The sequence below is a fragment of the Delphinapterus leucas genome, chromosome 4 (assembly GCF_059928025.1).
Source record: "Delphinapterus leucas isolate spDelLeu-1000000601 "Yukka" chromosome 4, BTC_Dleu_Yukka2, whole genome shotgun sequence".
Lineage (NCBI taxonomy): Eukaryota > Metazoa > Chordata > Mammalia > Artiodactyla > Monodontidae > Delphinapterus > Delphinapterus leucas.
In genome coordinates this window covers 83,576,364-83,601,958 of record NC_143132.1, presented here as the reverse complement: position 1 = coordinate 83,601,958, position 25,595 = coordinate 83,576,364, and the positions used below count along the sequence as shown (strand labels likewise).

Sequence of the window (25,595 nt, the reverse complement as noted above, 5' to 3'; positions counted from 1 at the left end):
AATAAATATGATAAAGGACATAAAACATGACCACCTCAAAAGATGCAGAAACATTTGACAAAATTCAAGTCTATTTGTGGTGAATCCTCATGGCAGACTTGGAATTTAGTTAATCAGATAAAGAATATCTCAAAACACCTTCAACAAATATACTCAATGGTAAACAATTAAACACCTTCCCCTTTAGGTTCAGAACAAGACAAGAGATGCTCAGTGTTACTACTCCTATTCACCACTGCACTTGGAGATACTAATAGAGTCATAATACATTAGTAAATATGAGGATTAGAAAAGAAGAAAAAAAGTGTCATTATTAATAGATGATATAATTGTCTACACAGAAAAATCTAAAACAATTCTTGATAGTTTTAGAGTTACTAAGAGAGCTTGGCAAGACTATTGAATTACAGTATCAATACACAGAAGTTGATTGTGTTTCTGTATGACAGACTTAGAAAACAGTTCTAAAAAGATGCATTTACGGGTTTCCCTGGTGGCGCAGTGGTTGAGAGTCCGCCTGCTGATGCAGGGGACACGGGTTCGTGCCCTGGTCCGGGAAGATCCCACATGCCACGGAGTGGCTGGGCCCGTAAGCCATGGCCGCTGATCCTGCGCATCCGGAGCCTGTGCTCCGCAACAGGAGGAAAGATGCATTTACTATAGCAATAAAAAATACAACATAAATCAAACAAAAGATATGCTAGCCTTTCATGAAAATGAATAAAATTTTATTAAAACACATGAAAGAACTAAGTAATTAGGAACTTCTCTGGTGGTCCAGTGGTTAAGACTCCATGTTCTCAATGCAGGGGGCACAGGTTCAATTCCTGGTCAGGGAACTAGGGTCCCACATGCCACAGGGTGTGATCAATAAATAAATAGATCACTATACCATGTTCAGGATAGGAAGGCTCAATATTGTAAAAGATACCACTTCCCCCTAAGTTGATATGTAAATATTCTGATTAAAATCCCAGTAGCGTTCAGGAAATTCACAGGCTGGCTTTTATTTGTGAAAAACCAAAGGGTCAAGGTGGGACACGAATACTCCTAAAGAAAAACTAGATTAGGCAACTTGGCCCACTGCATTGCTAAGGATAACCATAGACATAGATGAAAGTATAGAAGTCCGTGACCATATTTTACAACAAAATGTAATAAGGGGGCCTTGTGAAATAAAGACAGAGCTTCAAAAGGGAGGGCTAAGGATTCTAGTTTTACCATGGTCAGGATTTCAGGGAATGGCTTGTTTTGGCTTTTAAAAGGCAAGAGACCAGTTGCATCCTTCTTGGCAGCAATGGGTAGGAAACAGAAGAGTTCAAAGTTCTAGCACTTTGAAACCTGAATGAAATCAACCCAAAGGCTAGAGGTTTCCTAACCCAGGAATAAAGTATGCCAGTTTATTTCTACCTAATGTACCCACTTAGCAGGAAAAGCAAGATTGATTTTTTTTAATTGCATGGTGATAATCAGAAAACAAAACAAACTTTAAGGGAATGCCCCTTAGGCCAAAAAAAAAGTTTAAAAGAAAAGGGTTAACTGCAAAGATTCACTTTGGTTAGCTGTTAAATATTGAATGAATTTCAGGGGTTTTTTAAATTGAAAAGTTTCTCCCACCCTTATCCCCTGGCAACCATTTTTGTACTCTGCTTCTATGAGTTCGACTTTTTTTTAGATTCCACATCAAAGTGATACCAAGCAGTATTTGTCTTTGTCTGACTTATGTCACTTAGCATAATGCCTTCAAGCTCCATCCAGTTTGTCACAAATGGCAGGATTTACCTTTTATCTCAGAACTGAATATTCCCGTGTGTGTGTGTGTGTGTGTGTGTAGTGTGTATGGTGTGTGTATGTGGTCATATCTTTATCCATCCCTTTTAAAACATTTTTTTAAACTGAAGTATAATTGACCTAACAACATATTAGTTTTAGATATGCAACATAGTGATTTGATATTTTTATACATTGCAAAATGATCACCACGATAAGTCTAGTTACCGTCTGTCACCATAGCTATACATTATCTGTATATTACGTGACTTATTTATTTTATAACTGGAAGTTTATGTCTCTTTATCTCCCTCATCTATTTCCTTCATCCATCAACCCCCTCCCCTCTGGCAAACAGCAGTTTATTCTCTGTATCTATCAATCTGTTTCGGTTTTGTTATGTTAGTTTTGTTTAGATTCCACATAAAAGTGAAATCATAGTGGGTTTTTTTTCTTAAATTTTATTTATTTATTTAATTATTTTTGTCTGTGTTGGGTCTTCGTTTCTGTGCATGGGCTTTCTCTAGTTACGGCGAGAGGGGGCCACTCTTCATCATGGTGCGCGGGCCTCTCACTGTCGCGGCCTCTCTTGTTGCGGAGCACAAGCTCCAGACGCGCAGGCTCAGTAGTTGTGGCTCACAGGCCTAGTTGCTCCGCGGCATGTGGGATCTTCCCAGACCAGGGCTCAAACCCGTGTCTGCTGCATTGGCAGGCAGGTTCTCAACCACTGCGCCACCAGGGAAGCCCGTAGTGTTTGTTTTTCTCTGACTTATTTCACTTAGCATAATACCCTCTAGGTCCATCCATATTCTCACAAATGGCGAGATTTCATTCTTTTTTATGGCTGAATAATATTCTATTGTATGTATATACCGCATCTTGATTCCATTCATCTGTTGATGTATGCTTAGGTTGCTTTAATATCTTGGCTATTGTAAGTAATGCTGCAGTGAACATAAGGGTATATTTATCTTTTTGAATTAGTGTTTTGAATATGGTTGGAATTTCCAGAAGTGGAACTGCTGGATCATGATAGCCATTCTGACAGTTGTGAGGTGATATCTCATTGTGGTTTTGATTTGAATTTCCCTGATGATTAGTGATGTTGAGCATCGTTTCATGTGTCTGTTGACCATCTCTGTGTCTTCTTTGGAATAATGTCTATTCAGGTCCTCTGCCCATTTTTATTTTTTTATTTTTATTTTTTTTTTGCGGTACGCAGGCCTTTCACTGTTGTGGCCTCTCCCGTTGCGGAGCACAGGCTCCAGACACACAGGCTCAGCAGCCATGGCTCACGGGTCTAGCCGCTCCATGGCATGTGGGATCTTCCTGGACCAGGGCACGAACCCGTGTCCCCTGCATTGGCAGGCGGACTCTCAACCACTGCGCCACCAGGGAAGCCCTCTCTGCCCATTTTTTAATCGGGTTGTTTGTTTTTTTGATGTTGAGTTCTATGAGTTCTTGGTATATTTTGGATATTAACCCCTTATCACAGATATGTCATTTGCAAATATCTTCTCCCATTTATCAGGCTGCTTATTTGTTTTGTTCATAGTTCCCATCAATGTGTAAAAGCTTTTTAGTTTAATGTGGTCCCATTTGTTTATTTTGGCTTTTGTTGCTCTTGCCTGAGAAGACATATTAAAAAAGTTATTGCGAAGACTAATGTCAAAGAGCATACTGCCTATGTTTTCTTCTAGGATTTTTATGGTTTCAGGTCTTACATTTAAGTCTTTAATCCATTTTGAGTTTAATTTTGTATATGGTTTGAGAAAGTAGTCCAGTTTGATTCTTTTGCATGTTGCTGTCTGGTTTTCCCAGCACCATTTATTGAAGATGCTATTTTTTACCCATTGTATATTCTCGCCTCCTTTGTTGTAGGTTAATGGACCAATAAGTGTGGGTTTGTTTCTGGGCTCTCTGTTCTGTTCCGTTAATCTATGTGTCTGTTTTTATGTTAGTACCATACTGTTTTGATAACTGTAGCTTTATAGTGTATATCCATTCATCTCTTGACAGACACTTGTTTCCTTGTCTTAGCTATTGTAAATAATGCTGCAGTGAACATGGGAGTACAGATATCTCTTTGATATCCTTTTTTATTGTCTTTGCCTATATACACAGAAATGGGGTAGTTTTTAATTTTTTGTGGACCCTCCATACTGTTTTCCATAGTGGCTGCATTTACATTCCCACCAACAGTGCATAAGTGTTCTCTTTTCTCCATATTCTCACCAACACTTGTTATCTCTTATATTTTTGATGATAGCCATTCTAACAGATGTGAGATGATAACTCATTGTGGTTTTGATTTGCATTTGCCTGATGATTAGTGATGTTGATCACCTTTTCATGTACCTTTTGACCATTTGTACGTCTTCCTTGGAAAAATATTTACTTCCTCTGCCTATTTCCAAGTCAGGTTTTTGTTTTGTTTTTTTGCTATTATGTGAGTTCCTCATATGTTTTGAATATTAACCCTTTATCAGGTTCATGATTTGCAAATATTTTTTCCCATTCCATAGGTTGCCTTTTCATTTTGTTGGTGGTTTCCTATCCTGTGCAAAAGCTTTTTAGTTTGTTGTAGTTCCACTTGTTTATTTTTGCTTTTGTTGCCTCTGTTTTTGGTGTCAAATCCAAAAAATCATTGCCCAGACCAATATCAAAAAGCTTACCCCTTATACTTTCTTTTAGGAGTTTTATGGTTTCAGGTCTTAAATTTAACTTGTTAATCCATTTTGAGTTTATTTTTGTGTGTGGTGTGGATAGAGGTTCAGTTTCATTCTTTTGCACATGGCTTTACAGTTTTCCCAATACCATTTATTGAAGAAACTATCCTTCCCCCATTGTATATCTTATCTCCTTTGTCGGAAACTAATTGACCAGTCGGTGTGGGTTTATTTCTGGCCCCTCTATTCTGTTTCATTGATTTATGTGTTTTTATGCCAAAACAACACTTTTGATTACTGCAGTTTTGTAATATAGTTTGAAATCAGGAAGTGTGATGATGCCTGCAGCTTTGTTCTTCTTTCTCAAGACTGATCTGGGTATTCAGAATCTTCTCTGGTTCCATACAGATTTTAGGATTGTTTTTCTATTTCTGTGAAAAATGCCATTGGAATTTTATAGGGATTGTATTGAATCTAAATTGCTTTGGATAGTATGAACATCTTAACTATTAATTCTTCCAATACATGAGCACAGAATATATATTTATTTGTGCCTTCTTCAGTTTCTTTCATCATTGTCTTATAGTTTTCAGTGTACAGGTCTTTTACCTCTTTGGTTAAATTTATTGCTAAGTATGTTATTGTATTTGATGCTCTTGTAAATGAAATTATTGTCTTAATTTCTCTTTCTGATAGTTTGTTGTTAGTGTATAGAAACACAACTGATTTTTTATGTTGATTTTATATCCTGTAACTTTACTGAATTCATTTATTAGTTTTAACAGTTTTGTGGTGGAATCTTTAGGTTTTTCTATATGATATTATGTTGTGTGCAAATAGAGACCATTTTACTTCTTCCTTTCCAGTTTGGTTGCCTTTTATTTCTTTTTCTTGTCTAATTGCTCTGGCTGGGACTTACAGTACTGTGTAGAAAGACGTGGCAAGAGTGGACATCCTTGTCTTGTTCCTGATCTTAGAGGAAAAGCTTCCAGCGTTCACCATTGAATATGATGTTAGCTGTAGGCTTGTCATATGTGACCTTTATTATGTTGAGTTATGCTTCCTCTATACCCAGTTTGTTGAGAGTTTTTATCATGAATGGGTATTGAATTTTGTCAAATGCTTTTTCTGCATCTATTGAGATGATCATATGATTTTTAGCCTTCATTTTATTAATGTGGTGTGTTGCATTGGTTGATTTGTGGATGTCAAACCATCATTGCATGCCTGGAATAAATCCCACTTGATCATGTTGTTGATACTTTTAACACATTATTGACCAGGGGATTTTTGCAGAAACTAACACCTGTGGCTGATGGTCTGTTATGTAAGTGAATATTGAAACACCTGTGTTTGAGTAAATATCAGCAACGTTTTTTTACTTAATGTATTTATTTGAAACTTTGTACATGTCTTACTAAAGCATTCTGGTATTTCGTTAGAGTGTGATAGGCAGTATAGCAGGCACCTCTGTGCAGGGGAACAGAGCATCTATTACAAATATACCATGTTTCAATGCACTTTCCCCTGGAATAGCAGACTCTACACTTTCTGGTGGCATTTTTTTTTGGTCCTGTGGGTATTATTTCCTCTAGAATATATTCTTTTATTTTACCTGATAGTTGACAAGGTGGATCTTTGCGGCGCACTGTTCTAGAAACGCCACAAGAAGGACCAGGTGTGGGACTACCGCTGTATTATCAGAATGGTCAATTCCCCATTCTCTAGCTACTGCTAACAAAAATTGCTTGTAAGTCATTTTATTCTGTGCATTAAGGCTGCAATAAATTTTAAACACATTGAATAAAACTGCAATTACTCAAATATAAACCTACTTTCTTATACCATTTTCGAATTCTCCGGAGGATATTGAAGTTTGCCAGATATTGATTGGATCGATCAACTCCCTTCATGTATTTATTATACCCTAATATACAGGTGGGCTTAGTTATCTGATGGCCAGTCCTCCGTCTTCTTTTCCTGTAGTTGCTATGGAGGTGTCATGAATAGTTGTCACCATGAGGACTAGCCTCTTGTCTTTCCATATAAGAAGAGTCACTTCTCCCTTCCATAAGAATGTCATTTCACCCCTCTGTAGATTTTTAGATTTCTCCTTTAATTGGTTTGGTAGACCACGATTCTCTCTTATAGTCCCACAAACTCTTTTTTTATTTTTCAACAATATTTCAGATGTGGACACACTGTTGTAATAATTGTCTTGGTAAATATAGTGCCATGAACCGAGATAAGGTTGTAGGACCAATAATATTGTTTCTTTCAGTTTCTTTCCTTCACCCATGTAAATCTCAAAGTTGCCTATATATCCAGTTTCACTTTCACTCACCATCCTGACCAAAATTCCATATTTTGTAAGTTTTCTGGGATTATAGGTTTTGTTTTCCTTTTTTTTTGGATTATAGGTTTTGAATCTGAGTTGTCCCCTCCACTTTATCATTGCCTCCTCAAGTGATAGCTCTTGTTTGGGTATATAGATCGATTGAAATTTTGGTAGAAAATAATCCAAAAGAGGTTTTTGAAATTCTGTCTGTAGCAAGTGGAGTTTCTGAGTTATCGGTAAAGTGAAGAAATACCATTATTTGTTGAAACCTTCTCGTCATAATCTTTGGAAAGACTGGTGTTTCGGGATCAGTCAACCAGTATTCTTTCCAGTGTGACTTTCTTAATTGTCCCATCAAAATTATTTTTATTTTATTTTATTTTTTTTTGCGGTATGCGGGCCTCTCACTGTTGTGGCCTCTCCTGTTGCGGAGCGCAGGCTACAGACACGCAGGCTTAGCGGCCATGACTCACAGGCCCAGCCGCTCCGTGGCATGTGGGATCTTCCCGGACCGGGGCATGAACCCGTGTCCCCTGCATCGGCAGGCGGACTCTCAACCACTGCGCCACCAGGGAAGTCCCCATCAAAATTATTAATCCAAGAAACTTCTTCATGTCACTATTGGTTACATCAATCCATTTTAAAGCCTTATCATACTTTTTATTTATTTATTTTGTGGTACGCGGGCCTCTCACTGTTGTGGCCTCTCCTGTTGCGGAGCACAGGCTCCGGACTCTCAGGCTCAGCGGCCATGGCTCACGGGCCCAGCCGCTCTGCGGCATGTGGGATCCTCCTGGACCGGGGCATGAACCCATGTCCCCTGCATCGGCAGGCAGACTCTCAACCACTGCGCCACCAGGGAAGCCCCTTATCATACTTTTTATGTGATTTTTCATTCTCTTGGTAATACAGGTTTGTTTGAGAACTGACCAACTTGAAAAAGTCATTACCAAAAATTAATTCTGTTATTTCACTAACACTTTGCGGGTTATTACATTCAGTAGTTACACCTGATACACCTGTAAAGTCTTCTAATTTTCGTGAAGTGTTGTCTTCAAACCACTCTTCCGTAGAAGCAAAGGAGCATTCTCCAGCACCGTGAGTTTCATTTTCACTTTCCGTATCAGAATCAATCACTAAGGTTTTTTGTCTTTTTGTTGGTCTAATAATTCACATCGTCTGAATCAGAACTATATTCTGAAGAACTGTCATCTTCTGAGGCACTAGTGTATATGTCACTGGGACAGTCAGAGAAAGTATCTGTATAAAATTCACCGAAAAATTCTTCTTCACTCAAAATTTGTGATGCGTCATTTTTGAAAATTTTATGGTAATAAACTTGCATTTATAATATACACAAGATTGGGACAAAAACCTAACAGAGCAAAATGTGAATGATAATGACAGTCATAAGTTGTATAATGAACCCTTGATCAATTTTAAGCTGTAACAACTTCGCACTGTGATGTTAATTGTATCACTCTCTATTGATACGTCTCCAGTCAATAACGTTCGGGTAACAAAAGACGCATTATTACCTCTCAGGTCAGTAATGTGTCAATGTACTGTTGAATTCTGTTTACTGATGTTTTGTTGAAGAATTTTGCATCTACTTTTATCAGGGATACTGGCTTGTAATTTCCTTGTAGTATCCTTATTTGGCTTTGATATCAGGGTAATTTTGGCTTTGTTAAATGAGTTTGTTGGGCTTCCCTGGTGGCACAGCAGTTGAGAGTCCGCCTGCCGATGCAGGGGACACGGGTTCGTGCCCCGGTCTGGGAAGATCCCACATGCTGCTGAGCGGCTAGGCCCGTGAGCCATGGCCGCTGAGCCTGCGCGTCTGGAGCCTGTGCTCCGCAACGGGAGAGGCCACAACAGTGAGAGGCCCGCCTACCACAAAAAAAAAAAAAAAAAGTTTGTTGAGTGTTCCCTCCTCTTCTGTTTTTTGGAAGAGATTGAGGATTGGTACCAATTCTTTAAATGTTTGGTAGAATTTACCCTTTAAAGCTATCTGGTCCTGGAATGTACTTTTTTGGGAGGTTTTTACTAATTCAGTCATATTGGTACCAATTCTTTAAATGTTTGGTAGAATTCACCCTTTAAAGCCATCTGGTCCTGGAATGTACTTTTTTGGGATGTTTTTACGAATTCAGTCTCCTTATTAGTAATTGTTCTGTTCAGATTTTCTATTTCTTCACGATTCAGTCTGGATGAGCTGTGTATTTTTAGGATTTATTCACTACTTCTAAGTTGTCTGGTTCGTTGGTGTTTAATTGTTCTCCATCTCTTATGATCCTTTGTGTTTGTGTAGTATGAGTTGTAACATCTCCACTTTCATTTATAATTTTATTTATTTGAGTCTGTTGTCCCCCCCCCCTTTTCTTGGTAAGTCTGGGTAAAGGTTTTTGTCTATTTTGTTTATCTTTTCAAAAAACAAGCTCTTAGTTTGTTTGATCTTTTCTACTGTGTTTTTGGTCTCAATTTATTTCCACTCTGATCTTGGTTTTTTCCTTCCTTCTCCTAACTTTGGGCTTAGTCTGTTTTTTTCTTTCTAGTTCCTTATAGTGTAAAGTTAGATTGTGTATATGAAGTCTTTCTTTTTTCTTAATGTAGGCATTTATCACTGTAAACTTCTTTCTTAGAACTGTTTTTGCTGCATCACTTAGGTTTTGGTGTGCTCTACTTCCATTTTCAGTTGTCTCAAGATATTTTTTGATTTCTCTTTTGATTTTTTTTTCACCTATTTGTTGGTAAGTAGCATGTTGCTTAATCTTCACATATATGTAAATTTTCCTATTTTCGTCTTGTAATTGATTTTTAATCTTGTTTCAAGTAGTAGTTAATTGGTTTGTTAGGAAAAAAGAATTCGAGTAGTTTTTTTTTTCTTTCTCTACTCTAGGTACATACCTCCTGATAAAAGAGAAGAAAACGACCAATCAACCCACAAGTGGATGGTATATGTCCGAGGGTCTCGTAGAGAACCCAGCATTAATCATTTTGTCAAGAAAGTTTGGTTCTTTCTTCATCCCAGCTATAAACCAAATGACCTTGTGGAAGTTAGGTGAGCACACTTGAGTTATTAAACCTGAGAAGTACAGATTTACTGAAGTGGAAGGAAAGTGATTTAACTTGAGAACACTCCCTTGAAATTCTTGTGTCATTAATAATTTACTCAGTTTCGGCTTTTAGTCACAGTATAGTTTTAGCTGTGGTTCCCTCTTGCAGATTTCTGTCTCACTGAACAGGTACCATCCCCTTCTGTCAGGTTGTTACCATATGGATTATATTAGCTGATTCTCCTCTCCTCTGGAAATAGCTTAACTTGTTTATATAGATACAATGTTACTGTTTTTTATGATTATCAGAATATAATAGAATTAAATAAAGGTTTCTGAAATTACAGAAATATTTAATGTTGAAAGTTCTCCATGATCTCACCTTCTCAGAAGTAACCCTTAATGATATTTTTCCTGTATATATAAACCTAGTATAGTTGTTGAGGTTCTTTGTTGTCATTATTTCACAAAGATCGAATGATAATATATATTGTTCTGAAATTTGTTTCATTTAGGTGTATTCTTTACATCTTTATGTGATGTTACGTATCACATATATATTCATTATATGACTGTATTGTGGAAGTGGTTGTGGGTCTTTATCAGTGAAATCTCCTGTATCCTCAGCTTTCTTCAGAACATTCCCTCCACTCCTGACTCTTAAGTAAAACATGGCTATCTCCTGAGAACACCACTTCTCCCAAGAAAACTTTCAAGTGGCAGCTGTTTTTTCTCTCACACAGCGTGTACCATTGGGTCTAAAAATGGGGTGCATGTCTTTCTTGCTCATATTTGTGGCTTCTAGACCACCTTTTCCCTTTTTCTCTCTAAAAACCTCAGCTCCTTAGAAACTTCGTAAGATCTGCTGCTCCTCCTTGTCACAGGCATCTACTGATTTCCCAGTCAATCCTCTCTTTCAAAAACAGTTTTAGCACCTGGTGTACTGATTTTCTGTCTAGCAGTGCTCTTTTTTTTTTTAATATTTATTTTATTTATTTTTGGCTACGTTGGGTCTTCATTGCTACTCACGGGCTTTCTCTAGTTGCGGTGAGTGGGGCTACTCTTCATTGCGGTGCGCAGGCTTCTCATTGTGGTGGCTTCTCTTGTTGTGGAGCACAGGCTCTAGACACATGGGCTTCAGTAGTTGTGGCATGTGGTCTTCAGTAGTTGTGGCTCGCAGGCTGTAGAGCGCAGGCTCAGTAGTTGTGGCGCACGGGCTTAGCTGCTCCGCAGCATGTGGGATCTTGCCAGACCAGGGCTTGATCCCGTGTCCCCTGCATTGACAGACGGATTCTTAAGCACTGCACCACCAGGGAAGTCCCTCTAGCAGTACTCTTGCCCTCATTCTTAAGGGCTTTGGCATGCAGATAGACAGTTCGTCCAAAACCCTGGTCTCCCAGTTCATTGATAACCTCACTTTAATAATAAGGTTATGGTAGTGATATACCATAGAATCTAAGCTGAGTAAGGAGAGAAGGAGATTACATAAGAGCAGTGATGGGTAGTGCAAACTGGTGTGGGCAAGAAATGGAAATCTCTGTGGGGGTCAAAGGAATGGAGTCAGAAGATAGGAGTTGTTGGTCAGAAAGTCAAATACCTGGAAATGAGATTTTTTTGTAGCTAATATAGAACATTTATCTTCTTCATATGGATAGTTATGCATTTATCAGTTACCAGCTGATCTGTCCTTTAATACACACTAAATTCTGACATAAACATGGATCTGATGCTAGATTCTGTTAATGATTTTGATTCCTGTACTAATATTATACTATTTTTTTAATTAATTAATTTTTGGCTGTGTTGGGTCTTTGTTGCCGTGTGCAGGCTTTCTCTAGTTGTGGTGAGCTGGGGCCACTCTTCATTGTGGTGCAGTGTGTGGGCTTCTCATTTCGGTGGCTTCTCTTGTCGTGGAGCACGGGCTCTAGGCGCAGGGGCTCAGTAGTTGTGGCTCGTGGGCTCTAGAGCGCAGGCTAGTAGTTGTGACTCACGGGCTTAGTTGCTCTGCGGCATGTGGGATCTTCCCGGACCAGGGCTGAAACCTGTGTCCCCTGCATTGGCAGGCGGTTCTTAACCACTGTGCCACCAGGGAAGTCCCTATACTATTTTAATTGTTTTGCTTTATAGTATATTCTGATGTCCGGTAGAGTATGTTCCCCTGATTATTATTATTCTGCAGTTTTTGTCTTGGTCATTCTTGAGTATATATGTTGTTCCAGATTAGTTTAGAATCTCTGTCAAGTTATGGATTGAAATTGCATTGAATTAATGATTAATTTTCACACTTTTTATGATATTGAATCTTTTTGTCTTGTCTGTCCTGGAGGATCAGTCAGTGTAAACAAGATTTTTTTCTTTTAATGTTTATAAAACTTCCTGTATTTTCTTGACATATTTCACTGGATAGAACCTCAGAAAAGTGTTGATAGTCTGTTTTTTTCTAATGGTAGGGTTTGATAGAGGAGCAATTACATTCTTAGGCTCTCAAACATTAGTATTGAGAAGGCCTTGTCTGTGATTTTGTTTCAGTCTATATCTGATTCATGAAATCTTTCAGAAATACCCGATACAGCTCATCTAGCCTCACCTGGAATTCCACTGGTGACTTAGACTTGTTTTCTTTGCTAGGAATACCATCTTCCTATTGTCTGTCTTCTTCACTTACACACACATGCACATATGCATATGTACATGCACACACTGTCTTTCTTAAGGTCTGCTGTTTATGCTTCAAGACATAACTCAGGTTACTTTCTCAGTGAATCCTTCTTTGCTCTACTTTCTTACAGGGGTTAAAATACAGTAAATGATTGTTTACTTGAATTCTTGGGATAGTAACAATATTTTATAGTTTAAGATAGCTTACAGAGTAACAGTATTTTCTGAGTTTAGATAAACTGACTCCAGATAAGTCCAGTATTTTAATACACATATTTTAGTGAGTTTGGTAAGAAATAGTAGATGAGTTTAAAAAGTACTTTGTCTATAAAAATATAAATAATAAAAAGAATATATGGGGGCTTCCCTGGTGGTGCAGTGGTTGAGAGTCCGCCTGCCGATGTAGGGGACACGGGTTTGTGCCCTGGTCTGGGAAGATCCCACATGCCGTAGAGCGGTTGGGCCCGTGAGCCATGGCCGCTGAGCCTGTGCGTCTGGAGCCTGTGCTCTGCAATGAGAGAGGCCACAACAGTGAGAGGCCCGCGTACCGCAAAAAAAAAAAAAACAAAAAAAAAAACAAAACATATATATATATAAATATATATATATATATGTTTTAATGTCCAGACCAGCAAGAAATTCCTTTATATAGTAAAAACAGCAACAAAAATACTGTTTTAGGAAAACATTTTATTTAATATAAAGCATGTGAATCAGTTAAAATGTATTAATCATATTTTGTATTGATGATAAACATCTGATTTACCAAAAATGGGATTAAAAACTCATTACATAAAACCCTAATACTTAATGATGCAAATCAATGCCTATTTTATTTCTCAGTTCTCATCCCAGGAATTGGAATTTGTGAGACACACTGAGTTCCTTTAAGTTTTAGAATATATCATGCAGTAATATATGAAGTTGCATTTATTAAGAAATCTTTACTAATCTGCAGGTAAAGGTGGCAAGTCACACTTATCAGGTTGTATTGTAATGGTCTGAGGAAATTCAAGGAAAAGGTCATACATATCACTCCTCTTCAAATTTCTCTCTCATCTTATACATCTGTAGTATCTTCTGTTAATAGTAAATGAACTTTGTTTTCTGAAATTTCACATCATGGAAATAGCCTCTGACAATTATTTTCTGTCTGGTCCATGCCACTCTGACAGTATTGCATAACTGGCTGTGGTGGTATATCTGACCAGTTAGTTTTTCACAGCTTGTGAATTGCACCATTACTACATACCTTTCCCAAGAGCATACTTTCCCATACTTTATTAACTACTGGGTTATGATTTCTAAATAGTATTTTAAAAGAGATCCTTGCTTGTGTGCTTCTGGTGTTTAAAACTCCTGAGAAATAATTTGTTAATGATCAACCACATCTCTGTGTTTTTATAGCAAGTAATGTATATAAGTTTATTATTACACTTATTAATTTACATGTATGTCTCCCTTACTAGATTTAGAACTTCTCGATGTTTGGGACCTTTTCTTAATTCTTTCTCTCCCTGTGATCTAGCACAGTGTCCAGCATGTAGTAAATGTCATTTCTTGTTGAGTGAATTATTGAATTCATGATGTGAGCCATTCCATTTGTAGGTGGCTGTGTTTGTTTGGAAGTTTTTAATTATATTGAGCAGAGACCTAACTTCCTTTAACTTCTAAACAGTACACTTCCCGTTTATTTTGTAACACCACACAGAATCAGTGTAGTCCCTTTTCCATGTAGCTGTTGTTCAAATATTTTGAAAGCAACTGTTAGGTCTCTTCTATTCTCCTCCAAGCCAAATATCCACATTTGTTTCAGTTGTCATTCGTGTGACTTTGTTTTATGTTCCTCTGCCATCCAGGTTATATTCTCTGACACACTCTGGTTTGTCTGTATTCTTTTTTTTTTTTGCGGTACACGGGCCTCTCACTGCTGTGGCCTCTCCCGTTGCGGAGCACAGGCTCCGGACGCGCAGACTCAGCGGCCATGGCTCGTGGGCCCAGCCACTCTGCGGCATGTGGGATCCTCCTGGACCTGGGCACGAACCCGCGTCCCCTGCATCAGCAGGCGGACTCTCAACCACTGCGCCACCAGGGAAGCCCTGTCTGTATTCTTAAAATATTCTTCTTAGAGCTGAACTTTAAATTTCAGGTAGGACAGAACATTAACATGTGTCATAGATTTAATTATAAATCTGTGTTCTTTACAAGGCTTTTTAAGGTGGTTCTTGTGTCAAGTATCTGAAGTAATGTGATGAGTAGGCGAAATCTTTTCAGCTGCCTTGAAACTTGGGGATAATCTTTATCTTTGGGCCAAAGCACATGTATGTTCATCGTGCACTCTGAATCTCCTCATCAGAGCACATTACCTGATGAAGAGCATAAGTAGATTCTGTTCCTATAGACCATCTGTTTTCCATTTGGTTCAGTTATTCCTTAGCCAACTTCTAAAAAGCTGTGACTGTAAACTTTGCTTTTAGGCACAAGATAGTCACTAAGTGTATGCTAGGCTCAGGACTTGATACAGCGTTTGCAGAGATGAAGAACACTTGGTTACTGTGTCAGTAGAGTATTCCTGCCCTTGGTGCGTAAGAGACTAGAGTGTGCTCAGCCCCCAAGGGAACGCCCCAGTGAACGTTTGTATCGTTAAAAAAAATAAGCATGGGCCCTGGAGTTTAAATCTCACATCCACTACTTATTTGCTGCATGACCTTGGGCTAGTTATTTAGCCTCACTGTGTCTCAGGGGATATTTCATATTGTGATTTAAAAATTAGTTGAGTTAATAGATATAAAGGGCTTAGAACAGTGGTAGGATCATAGTAAACAATATAAGTGTTTGCTTCTGCTGCTGTTATAAGGAACAGAATGTGTTTACCCTGAAAAGAAGAGAACTTAGTGGAATGTTTTAGTTTTTTTGAAGGTCATGTGGAGGAGGAATTTGTGATTGTAGAAGGCATACTAGAAGTAACATGCAGGAGGAAGATGAAATATTATAACAGAGCTCTTTAGAAATGTGATAGAGAGTGTTACTAAAGTAATGAATTCTGGGTCACTAGAAGTGATCCTAAAAGACTGGTTGCCCATTTGAATTATTTGGGTGAGGAATTGCGCTTCATTCTGTATTTTTAGGAAAGCCATTTTTAAAGCCTAGTATTCTGTGGGTTGTCTTCTTGGTTATTGATACATTTCACCCTCTATGAGGAATCTAGAAATATAGAAGTCTATTTAGGGGAAGCAGTCCCCTTTTTGTGTGAAATACATATGTCTTTTGAAGTATAACATTTCTGTAGCTGTCTTATCTGTTGGTAGGTCTTGGATTCCTTTTTTGTTTCCAAAAATACGGTTAGGGAGGAATTTCCTGTTAAAAAGCATTGTTCCTTTTTCCTGATTTGTCTGTCTTCTGTCTTCCCTGGCAGCAGTCCTTCCTGTCCATTCACTAGAGTTTAGCCTATGTACACAAATTGAGGAGCACAGCTGATTTACTATATCCTTTGTAAGAGAAATTCAGCATACAAACCATGAGATTGACGAATATTGCAAAGTGAATTTGGGCCTTCCACTTAGCTTTACTGGAATTTAAGTGACTAAACTTGTCATCAATAGAATTTCCCTTAATTATTCTTCTTAAGTCCACCATGTCTGTAGGCCCCACTGTATCTCTGGCTTTGGATTCCTTTTCAAGCTGCTGTCTCAAGTCAGCATTCTCATTTGACCCCAAGCCTGTCTTTATTGCTGTCTGAACCTATGCTGACATCATGGCTACTTCTCTTACTAACTCAGCTGGTTCCTTCCATCCAGGGCACTGTGTTTCTTTGCTTTCTTTTCTCTAGTTTATAATACAGCTGTTGCTTCCTCTACTTTCCAGGCTTCTCTCACACTCAGGGATTTTTCCTGCTTTGGGCTCTCCAGGTAGCCTCTGGTCTTGTGCCTGATGATTCATATCTGTTCCTAGACTCCTCTCAGGTTGTGTTCTTGGACTCTGCCCTTACTGAATTCGTGTCCCTCCTTAGTTTTCCAAAAGCACATCCCACTGAAAGTTCCTTTCTCCCTGCAATCTTGGCATTCTCTCTCATTATAGGAATTCCAAGCCATTGATTCATAATGAACATTTTAATTTTAAAGTATTCTCTCTTTCCTCCATTAACTTAAACCATATTATTCTTGAGTACATGAAGGTCTCAATTAAATTTTTAAACTTTTTATTCTGGAAAATTCCAGACATATATTGGGTTGGCTAAAAAGGTCCTTTGGTTTTTAAGTAAAAATAAAAGACACATTTTTCATTTTCACCAAGAGCTTTATTGAACAGTGGATTCACCGTTTTGTTCCACTACCTTCTGCCAGTTTTCAGGCAACTTCATAATTCCATCTTTCCAAAACTTTTTATCATTTTGAGCAAAGAACTGTTCTAGGTGCCTTTTACAGTCTTACAGGGAATTGAAATTTTTTCCATTTAAGAGAATTATGTAAAGACTGAAGTAAATGGAAATCCAAAGGTGCAACGTCTCGTGAATACAGCAGATGAATCAGAACTTCCCAGCCAAGCTGTAACAGTTTTTGCCTGGTCATCAAAGAAACATGCGGTCCTGTGGTATCCTGATGGAAGAAGGTTATGCATTTTCTTTTGACTAATTCCGGATGCTTTTGGTCGAGTGCTGCTTTCAGTTGGTCTAATTGTGAGCAGTACTTGTTGGAAATAATCATTTTGTTTTCCAGAAGGTGCTCATAATAGAGGACTCCCTTCTAGTCCAACCATGTACACAACATCACCTTCTTTGGATGAAGACCGGCCTTTGGTGTGGTTGGTGGTGGTTCATTTCGCTTGCCCCACAGACAAAGCTTCCATTCCACATTACTGTACAGTATCCACTTTTCATCGCCCGTCACAATTTGTTTTAAAAACAGACTGTTTTCATTATGTTTCAGTAGAGAATCGCATGGGGAAATATATGGTCAAGAAGGTTTTTTTGCTTATGTGGAACCCAGACATCAAAGCGATTAACGTAACCAAGCTGGTGCAGATGATTTTCAATGCTTGATTTGGATATTTTGAGTATGTTGGCTATCTCCCACGTGGTATAACATTGGTTCTCAATTAATGTCTCGATTTGATTCCTATCAACTTCAACTGGTCTGCGCAACCGTGGAGCATCGTCCAGCGAGAAATCTCCAGCATACAGCTTTTGCAAACCACTTTTGACACATTTTGATCAGTCATAGCACCTTCTCCATACACTGCACAAATCTTTTTTTGCATTTCAGTTGCATTTTTATCTTTCTTGAAATAATAAAGCATAATATGCCAAAAATGTTGCTTTTTTCTTCCATCTTCAATATTAAAATGTCTACACAAAAATTCACCAATTTTGATAAGTTCTTTTTTAAACGCACGCTGATATGACAGCTGTCACAATACAGTCTAATAAAACTGTTTCAAATGAAGTTAAAGACAACTAAGTGCTACTAGGAGCCATCTTACTGAAAAAAATGAACGTACCTTTTGGCCCACCCAGTACAAAGTAGAGTATATTGAATCCTCACGTACCCAACACCAATTATCAACAGCATGCCAGTCTTTTTCTCATCAATCTTCCTTTTTATTCTCTTCACAAATTACATTTTGACTGCTGAAAATTCTCTAGTCCAATTAGCATTCACACACATTCCTCTCTATTCACTAAAATTATATAAAGTCATATATAATTTAAGTCTTCTTAGTAGATAGTTTCAAATAAATTGTCACTTTCAGATTGAGCATTCATGATTTATCTTGTTTTTGCCAGAGTGGAGGAATAAATGATTGTCTTGGGGTAGGGAACATACCTCACAGCCTATGTCTATCAAGTAGCAATCAAGGATTCTGGCTTTAATACTGCGACATCCATCAAATCACCTTAGTTCCCTGTCTGTGAAAATAATGACATTGGATTGTATGGTATAAGTGTCTTAGCTCTAAGTATTCAGTAGTTGAAAGCTTAATGTAGATTTGAGTTGAATTTTTTATGATTTAGCATTTTAGGAAAATTCAGCGTATTGATTTAGCATCAAGTGAGGAAATCTAAATAATTATTAGAAACATGTGAAGTTCTAACTTAGCCATTATGGGAAAACTATTCTTTCTAGAATGAGAGAGTGGACATGGACTAATACATTAATATCTGCTTTTCCCTAGAGAGCCTCCTTTTCACTTGACCAGAAGAGGCTGGGGTGAGTTTCCTGTCAGAGTTCAAGTACACTTTAAGGACAGCCAGAACAAGCGGATAGATATCATACATAATCTGAAGGTATTGTAACAAAACATTGCTCCCCAGAAATGAAGTATCTTTTTTTTGTGTGTGGTACATGGGCCTCTCACCGTTGTGGCCTCTCCCATTGTGGAGCACAGGCTCCAGACACGCAGGTTCAGCAGCCATGGCTCACGGGCCCAGCCGCCCCGCGGCATGTGGGATCTTCCCAGACCGGGGCACGAACCCGTGTTCCCTGCATCGGCAGACGCACTCTTAACCACTGCGCCACCAGGGAAGCCCTGAAGTATCTTTGTTCACCTCCACTTAAAGTGGTGGGTTAGCCCTCTGAGAGAAGTGGCCACGGATAGTGGGAGCAGGATAAATCTTTTTGAGTGTGTTTTGCTTACTGCTACAGCACTTGCCTTCTGAAGGCTGGGGAAGGGGTCACTTTACAGCAGAATGTATATTCTTTAAAAAGATGGACTGGTCAGATAATCAGAAGACTTGAATCTCTGATCAGAGCTCATTTGTACTGTGCTACCTGGGGCTAACAAGTAAATGAAATCTTTTTCTGTTTAATCTGTATTTTACTCTTTACATTTTAATTTTCTGTAAAAAGAGGCACAAATAATAAGCCTTGTCTATTTATCTCTTAAGGATAAAGATAGAAGTGAACATATTTTAGGAAATATTAAGTACTGTGGAAGGTTGTAATACTTTTGAAATCCTTAACTGATATATCCACATGGTTTATTATGTAACCATTACAAATTTTATTTTAAAAAGTGTTTTTTATACATGGGAAAAACTACCATTATAGTAAATGAAAAGCGTAGAGTATAAAACTATGTATATAGTATGAGGTCAACCTAGATTTTAAGTAGGTGGAAAAAACACAAAAGAAATACCCTAAAAAGTTGGAGTAATTGAAGTAATGACATTGTGGGAGGTTTCTCCTGCCCCTTTTTTCTGTGTGTGCATGTGTGTGTTTTTCTTTTCCAGTTTTGTATAATAAACATTTAACTTTCATAGTTGGAAGACAGACCATTTTTTTAAAGTGCCCCACATCCCTCGCTGTCGTAACCTCGTGTACATTTTCTCTCCGTAAAATATAATCCTAATATTGAACTTCTCCCAAAACGCCCTTACTTTGTGATTTACCACATTATTCTCATTAATTGCCCCCAAGTGAATCTGAGTACATTTTCATAATTCCTGTTTTGTTCCCTTTGTTTCACAAATGTACCCTTTTCAACCTTAAGGCCGCCTGAGATTTGTCCTCCATTGTTGGTAAACAGCACTACTTAACTTCATGTTTAAGTTATTTTCTAGAGATTACTGTAAAACAAGATTGCCTTATAACCTCAGAGAAGAACTGAAACCAAATAAAGAACATATAGCCACTTTGTTCGGAGGGGCAGGATATGTTCCCACTTACTTAGAGGAAGGCCTGAAATAGTTTTGCTTTCCTCTTAACTTATTTTAAGCACTGTACATACCATCTTATATTGCACTGGGCCCAACCCTAATCCCTAAAATAAAGGGAATTGTTTACATAGTTTTTATACATATTTTATTGTCCTTAGAGTTCCTGGTGAATGATTGAGACAGTTTTTAAAGTATTTCTTACCAGATTTTCCTTAATTTTACTATATATTACATGTTGATTGGCCTTGAGAACTTAAGCACCTCTGTTGTGACCACTGATCTTTATTTATTCTGGAGTATCATTTTTCCTGCAATTTCTTTGTTAACTCTCAGAACCATCTTTGATTCTTCCCTCTGTGTTCTAAATATTTGTTCACTTGCAGACCATTAATTTTTCTTTTAGACTACCCTTCGCCCTTTCCACTCTTACTAGGCTATTCTTATACTCTGTCTCCTGATTAGCTTCTTTAATGCCAATCTGTCTTTTTTCCCTCAGTCCATTCTGTACACCGCCATCAGATTAGTCTTCCTAAAACAGGAGAACCATTATGTTGTTCCTCTCTGAGAAGCTTTGATTGAATTCCTGTTATTCAGGTTCAGACTCCCCTGCCTACTATTCCAGGCTCTTCACATTTTGACTTGACATACTTTACCCTAAATTATCTCACACTAATCCCCTGCATGAATATCCTACTGCAGCCAGGTCAGTCTGGTCATGTCCCAGAAATGCCTTAGGCCATCTCTTAAGTCTTTTATGCTCTTCCCTCCTCGAATGCCTGTGTGTATTCTTTCCATTCTTCACGTTCCTATGTAGCTTTTCCTGGCTATTAAAGTCCATAGCAATCCCTCTGTATTCTGAAATTCTGTAGTACATAACAATCTATATTTGATACTGTAATAATTACATTATATACTAAATACTCTAAGTGTTAAGAGTTCAATAAAATTTAAAGTTTCTGGGATGAAATTCGCATATCTGCATCCCTGACAGGTACTCATCTAACCACTCCTTAACCATCACTGGAGCACAGTAATTCCCAAAACAATCCATTTATCCATTTAGTAAATAAACTTTTAGAAGCTTCTTTCATAAATTTACCTAAAACTGTTACCCGTTTCTCCCCCGCCCCCCCTCTAACCTTGATCTCATTTATCCTAGTTTGATTTCTGGAATAGTACAGAACAGGACTTTGTTTTCTTTTGTAAGAACTCTAAAAATGTTTAATGATAGCGTTTGTGTCTCTCCTTAAATCATTTCTTTCTCAGCCAAAACCTGTTCTTGTAACGTTTCTTGTATGCTGTGCTTTCTTTCCAGTTTCTCTTGTCATTTTGATAATAGTTCTGTTTTATCAGTGTCTCTCTCAAAATGTGGTCCCAAGAATAAAACATAGGCCAGTGTAGATTACAGAGACTATTATATCTGTGCTCTGGAGAATATGCAGAATGGATGTAGCCTTAAAATTGCCCGTATCTTTTTAACAGTCAACCTGTTGGCGAAGGTTTAAAACTCCAGATGTCTTCCATGGTGCTACTATAAATCTACCCTCTATTGCCTTTTCTATTATGAACACTAGGTCTCATAACTGAGTTGTCTTCTCTGTGTTGCCTGCTAAAGAACTCAGCCAGACTGAAATCTACTTCTTGCAAGCCTTTAGAATTTTCTATTTACTAACCTATCCCTGGCTTCATTTTTTCCTCCATCTCGCCTTTCCTTTTCTTTCCTTTCTACCCAACTTAACCATTTTTACCTATTGATCTTACTGTATAAGATTTATATGGTAAGCTGCCACAAATCCTTTTTTTAAATTTTAAATATAAATTAAAGTATAAGAATAAGAACCTAACCTCTTTGTATGTAATTGTAAACTTTTTTATTTATATTATTGACATTCCCTCAATTTATACTCCTTTCTCTCCTCTAAAATAAATCATCCATGAAGTTAATATACTGGTAGTTATTAGTATTGCCTATATTGCCTAAATTTTCATTCATTTTTTGCACAAGTGCTTAGTAAATATACCCTAAGTATATAATTGTGTCATCACACTGCATGTATATTTTTATAGCCTGTTTTTATAAAAACTACCTATATGTCTGAGGTTGTTTTTATTTATTTTACTCAGTTTTTCTCTCAGAAAATTGAGGGTTTTTATTGACATGATGAATTTATACGTTATGAAAAAGTAGAGCCTATGATATGAAGACTTGCAGTGGAAAGGGGTTTTAGATAAGACTGTATCCTAAGCTTTATAAGTAAGCATAGTGAAACTTAATACTCTTCTGTCTTTCAATAGCTGGACAGAACTTATACTGGCTTGCAGACTCTTGGAGCAGAGACGGTAGGTTATTTTCCTACAGTATTATTTGGGAACAAGTAGAATGAAAATTGATCTTCATTTTTAATTAGGAAAAAAAATGAACGCTTAATTTTATAAAAAGTTTCTCTCCCCCCTTATTTACTTATTTATTTTTAAATTGTGATAAAATACACATAAAATTTACCATTTAATCATTTTAAAGTGTTAGGTGGTATTAAATATATTCACATTTTTACGCAGCTGTCACTACCATTCATCTCCAGAGAACTCTTCATCTTGGAAAACTGAAACTACCCATTTATAATAACTCACCCTCTTCCCGCAACCCCTAAACCACTCTTCTATTTTCTGTCTCTATGAATTTGACTACTCTAGGTAACACATAAGTGGAATCATACGGTATTCTTTTTTGTGTGTGACTGCCATATTTCACTTAGCATAATGTTCTCAAGATTCATCCACGTTGTAGCATGAATAAAAATTTCCTTCCTTTTTAAAGGCTGAGTAACATTCTGTTGTATGTATGCATCACATTTTGTTCAACCACTTTTCTGTCAATGAGCACTTGCGTTGCTTCCATCTTTTGGCTATTGTGAATAATGCTGCTAAGAATGTGGGTCTCTCTGTTCGTGTCCCTGTGTTCAGTACTTTTGGGTGTATACCCAGAAGTGGAATTGCTGGATCATACAGTAATTCTATTTTTAATTTTTTGAGAAACCACCACACTGTTTACCATAGCAGCTGCATCATTTTACATTCCCACCAACAGTGTGTAAGGGTTTCGATTTCTCCACATCTTTGCCAGTGCTTGTTGTTTTCTGCTTTTTTGATACTATCCAGGGAGTGTGAGGTGGTATTTCTTTGTGGTTTTGGTATGCATTTCTGTAATAATTATTGATGTTGAGCATTTTTTCATGTGTTTATCAGCCATTTATATATCTTTTTTGGAGAAATGTGAATTCAAATCCTTTGTCCATTTTTGAATTGGGTTGTTTGGTTTTTTGTAGCTGATTTTTAGGAGGTGTCTCTATATTCTTGAGATAATCTCTTATCAGATATATGATTTGCAGATATTTTCTCCCATTCTGTGGGTTGCCTTTTCACTCTGTTATCGTGTCCTTTGATGCACAGAAGTTTTAAATGTTGATGTAGTCTAATTTATCTGTTTTTTCTTCTATCTGTACGTTTTGTATCATATCCAAGAAATCATTTCCAAATTCAGTGTTATGACACTTTGCCCCTATATTTTCTTCTAAGTTTTATTGTTTTAGGTGTTATGTTTAGGCCTTTGATCCATTTTGAGTTAATTTTTGTATATGGTGTAAAGTAAACTTCCACTTTCATTCTAATGCATGTGGATCTCCAGTTTTCCCAGCACTATTTGTTGAAAAGATTGTCCTTTTCCCAATCAGTGGTCTTGGCACCCTTGTCAAAAATAATTTGACCATGTATGTGAGAGTGTATTCTATTCTGATGGTCTGTTTGTCTGTCTTTATGCCAGTACCACACTGTTTTGATTACTGTAGTTTTGTAATAATAAATTTTGAAATCAGGAAGTATTAGACCTTCAACTTTGTTTTCCCACCCCATCCTCCCCCTCCTTTTTTGGTATTCATGATATATCAGCAGTAGCCATTATGATTAGAATTAGCTAAGTTAAAGCTTACTCTCTTCAGGGAAATGTGCTGTGTTATGCCAGAAGTTATTTATTGAGCACATACTATATGCTAAGCACTGGTTCAGGTATTGAGGATACAAAAATGAACAAATGAGAGTAGCTACTACTCTCAAGGAGTTTTATTCTTGGTTGTATTGAGAGTAGGGAGAAGGTATATGGTAAATATAAAAGCAAATAAGATAATTTCACTTACAAATAAGTGCTATAAAGAAGAGAGTAGCCGGAGGACAAGTTGGGTGCTTTAGCTAGGTTGGTTAGGGAAGGCCTCTCTGAGAAGGTGACATTTGATTGAGACCTAATGGTGAGAAAGAGGCAGTGATGCTGAGATTGGGGGAAAGAGTGTTCTAAGGTGCAGAAACACTAAATGGAAGTTCCCCAATTTTATGATTGGTTTCATTGAGTGATCTATTAAGCCAGATTAGATTACATTCTGGGATAAATCCTTTAGTTATTGAGATTGAAATTGCCTTTGAAGTATGAATAGAAATCATTTGCAATGTCTGTTAGAGCACCATGTTTTGAGACAGGTTTGGGGCTTTCTGTGACATTGATGATGGATTCATGAGCCCAGTTGTTGCCCGATCGTGTAGGTAGTGGATGTTGAGCTCCATCGGCATTCGCTTGGAGAAGACACCGTTTATCCTCAGTCCTCCGAGTCAGACATCTCAGATGCCCCACCATCCTTGCCTTTGACCATTCCAGCCCCTGTGAAAGCGTCCTCACCAGTAAAGCAGTCACATGAGCCAGTACCTGATACCTCTGTGGAGAAAGGTAGTATATATTTTTCCTTGTATGGAAATGCATTTTTACCTTGTATAGAGCAGTCATTATGGCGTGTTCCTTTCCATCACTTGATGTTGAACCGCTGTTTTCAGTGCCTTATGAGTGTATGGAAAATAAATTTTGCATAAGTAGGCATGCTGCTCTTCTACACAGACCTATTATGAAAATAGCCAAGCCCTTACTCTTCTCAGAAGAAATTTTTAATGCAGCTTTATCGACATTTTATAGAACACAAAACTCACTGAAAAGCATTACATTTTTATTCTTTGATGAATATAATGGTTTCCTCTAATATGTTACAGGAAGACTTTCTTGTTTGGTCCATAATTGTATGAACAAGAAGTTCAAATACTAGTATCTAATCTTATTTAAAATACAATATAAGACTTATCATCAACAAATGTATTTTGACGATGGCATCTTTTTATTTAGTAAATATATAAGTATATAGTTAAGTATTTAAGTGTTCACTTATATAACATATACAAATACGATATAAATTGATTCTAAATGGTGTTAGTATGATCTGTAAGTCTGCGTTTAATGTGATGTTAATATTTTAGTTCTTTTATAAAAATCTCAACTTTATTTCTCTTAAGTTTCAGTTGAATCCTTTTTATGGGCATTTAATAAAACAGGACATCATTAGATTAAGCTAATGCTTTCTTTT

At 37.4% G+C, this 25,595-nt stretch overlaps 1 protein-coding gene across 7 annotated transcripts in view; it reads left to right on the top strand.

The window, feature by feature from the left end:
- YEATS2 (YEATS domain containing 2) overlaps positions 1-25,595 on the top strand; it is a 108,048-nt gene that overhangs the window by 38,503 nt on the left and 43,950 nt on the right. For 6 of the 7 annotated variants that reach the window (XM_089910770.1, XM_089910768.1, XM_089910769.1 and 3 more), the window contains 4 exons: positions 9,677-9,838; positions 18,663-18,774; positions 22,441-22,489; positions 24,737-24,913. In XM_089910770.1, coding sequence (XP_089766896.1) covers positions 9,677-9,838; positions 18,663-18,774; positions 22,441-22,489; positions 24,737-24,913 — 500 coding nt within the window. The remainder of the gene's footprint in view (positions 1-9,676; positions 9,839-18,662; positions 18,775-22,440; positions 22,490-24,736; positions 24,914-25,595) is intronic. The other variant, XM_089910771.1, reaches the window with a different exon arrangement.